Genomic DNA, 2,903 nt, shown 5'->3' with positions numbered 1-2,903 from the left:
TCCTGTCACCCTCTATGGTTCTGAGCGTTGGCCGGCTATAAAAGATGTTCTGATCACAACCGAAATGAGAATATCCGCGATTGATATGGAGTTGCACCGATCGTGGAGAAACTGCAGGAGAGGCGTCTTCGATGGTATTTTCACGTAATTCGCGCTAACGAGAATTCATTTCTCAAAATTAGTCTGAACATCGAAGTCGATGGTAAGCGACTAAAATGCCGCCGAAACAACGGTTTGATACACTGGATGAGGATTTAAAAGCCTCGCCTCGGGGTAAGCAAAAGAATTGTAATAGCCACCCATTGAAATAGAATTAAGATAGCTAAGTTCAACTTAAGCTGGAAATAAGGTAGGAGCGTTGAGATGCAAGTCACTATTGGAAAATGAAAACTAAAAGTTCACGGTAGTGGTATGTAGAAACTTTTTAAAGATGTGTAGGATCTGTATTAATTATTGGCTTTTCCACTGTCTCCAGAGGTTCTGTGAACCTAAATCCAGAATCCGAAAAACCAAATCGTTAGAGACACAGATAGAGAACGAGAGTACTAAATTTAGATAATATGTTTTTTCGTACGGTACGAAATACGAATAAGTTAAAATGCAGGAAGAAGGGAATGAAGTGCTCGTAGTTATCGAATTGGTCTGGAATGGCTCCTATGAACCTTTGGCAAATGTAGTTTGATATTTTGCGTTACTTCGCTACGGAGACAGAGTCAGATTAAGGGACTTGAAACGCTGAATAATTAGATGAACGTAGTGAAAATTCCCTGGTTCTGTAATTACATTAGATGATTCTATTAGCACTTTAATTTGCACATACGAACACTCGCCCCACTGACAAAATCTACTATTTACACAAACCATAATTCATGAGTAGGTAGACTCCTTGCATAATTCCAAGACATACTATCTAAAAATTATAATTTGCATAATATATTACGTGGAATCGCAACGTATGTAATACAAACTAGTATACTCTAATTTACAATATTTGCAAGAAATAAATGTACCAGCAGACGTATTGCAGGCACCCACGTCCACATTCAATTTTCGGTGTTTTTAAAGAGTCCACTTGAAGCAGTCGTTAATTGCTAAAGTGACCGCCGTAACAAATGTACATAAATAAATAGTTTTGTGTGCGGAAACAAAACGACCAATATTTATGATGGCTGACTCTAAAATGTTAGCATTTACTCCAGTGATGCAGTTGGGTGACCGAATCATGAATGTCGACATTTATATTGCATTTAGTTTAGACTTAGTCAAAACTGATTGAAAATTAAGAATTTGTAGGGATTTTCTTTTAATTAACGTACTGAGGATTCGATTGTACTGCACTTTTGCTCTCATCGTAATGCTTCTCCTATTGGGAAGTATCCCAAAGAAATATACGTTACAAAATGGAGAGGTCGAGAAGGTAAATCCATTATAAGCGAAGTTCATCTATATATTTCTGCTCTGTTTGAATTAATTATTTCACCGGCGAAGAAAAGTTTTTTGTTGTTGTCCAGTAATAGGAAAAGTACTCACTTTGTTGGTTAAGATGCTTCTGTTGTTGGTTGTTCCCCCCAAATTCGAAATAAGTACCTATAAATTATCGTCAACGATCCATTCTCTTTGAGTTGGCTTCAGATTCCACGAATCGAACGCTCCAATCACTGCTCAAGCACAATGGAAATTATTTTTTTAATCTTAATTATAGCGTTTTTAGGTAAGCATTAAACTTTATCGGATTATAATATTTTTCAATAATTTATTATTTTTTATTCAAATTTTGGATGGATTTTTCTGAACAGATATCGTTAGAACTGATTCCGTTTCTTCACATCAACGAGAAGATGATGACGATGATTTAAATACATATCACAGCACTGTCCGCGCTATCGGCTGTCTTGAAACTTCCAATCTCGACAAAGTTGACCTTAAAGAGGTTGCACATAGGTCAGCCAAACAAGCCCATACAGCCGTGGCTAGTCAAGAAGCTGCTGCTCATCAAGCATCCTACTTGGCCAAAATTACCTTAGCTCGATTAGCAGCTCAAGCAGCAATAGCAGCACAAACAGCCTTACTAGCAAAGCAAGCTCTACTCGTATTTTTGGAGGAACAGCGAACAGAAGCATCTACCTCCTTTCAAACCGAACTAGCTCAACTGAAAGTAGCAGAAGCTGCAGTGGAAGCTGCTAGCAAAACACAACGCAAGGCTCACAAACTTGCTACCATTTTGACCAATATTTTGAAGAATACTGAGGATTTAGCAGAACAAGCTGTTCAGATGTCTCAATATGCCGAAGAAGAACTTGAATCACAAACAAAAATGGTTGATAAAGCTAAAGAACAATTCGAAGCTATTGAAAGCAAAGTAATCATGACACAAATTGAATTTTCTAAAACAAAGGAAGCAACTGAAACGGCTTCTGAAGATGCCCAAATAGCACAAATTAATGCAGCAAAGGCAGGGGAACATACTAAATAAAGTGTTAGCTACAATAAAGATGCTGATGAATTGACCGATTTCGCATGAAATTGTATATATATGTGACTGATTATGATATTTTTAATATACATAATTGCATTAGCTTAAGTATATAGAAACTAACAATAATATTATATTAAGTAGTGTCTATCATAAAAGTACTGTACTCATTAAAAAAAGCTCTTTCAATTATTACTCAAGAAATAGCTTCTTTCTTGCTTCTTCTGAGAACACGATCCTATGAGGTTGACCACACCGTCAAAAAGTTGAATTCTGACTTGTTGTCGAATGGACAATGACTTAGTTCCTTGACTTTGAACTCCTTTATAAGTATATTGAAGTAGTAATACAGGGTGACGAACGGGTACCAGTAGAAATAGAATTGGAAATTAGCCGCCAGCAACTCGTCCTTTCCATATAATATCCTTGA

The 2,903-nt window shown here is 36.7% G+C and overlaps 1 protein-coding gene across 3 annotated transcripts; it reads left to right on the top strand.

The window, feature by feature from the left end:
* Positions 1 to 1,269: 1,269 nt before the first annotated feature.
* On the top strand, positions 1,270 to 2,666 carry LOC119659828. Of its 3 annotated transcripts, none has more exons than XM_038068120.1 (3): positions 1,270 to 1,417; positions 1,512 to 1,711; positions 1,797 to 2,666. In XM_038068120.1, exons 2-3 carry the CDS (start codon positions 1,672 to 1,674, stop codon positions 2,471 to 2,473), a joined length of 717 nt encoding a protein of 238 aa, XP_037924048.1. In that variant the 5' UTR covers positions 1,270 to 1,417; positions 1,512 to 1,671; the 3' UTR covers positions 2,474 to 2,666. The 3 variants fall into 3 exon arrangements, with proteins under 3 accessions (XP_037924048.1, XP_037924046.1, XP_037924049.1); XM_038068121.1 differs by having other exon boundaries at positions 1,276 to 1,417; positions 1,494 to 1,711; XM_038068118.1 differs by having other exon boundaries at positions 1,274 to 1,711.
* The last annotated feature ends 237 nt before the right edge of the window (positions 2,667 to 2,903 follow it).

Source organism: Hermetia illucens, chromosome 6 (genome assembly GCF_905115235.1).
Source record: "Hermetia illucens chromosome 6, iHerIll2.2.curated.20191125, whole genome shotgun sequence".
NCBI lineage: Eukaryota > Metazoa > Arthropoda > Insecta > Diptera > Stratiomyidae > Hermetia > Hermetia illucens.
This window is presented reverse-complemented; position numbering and strand designations above follow the sequence as displayed.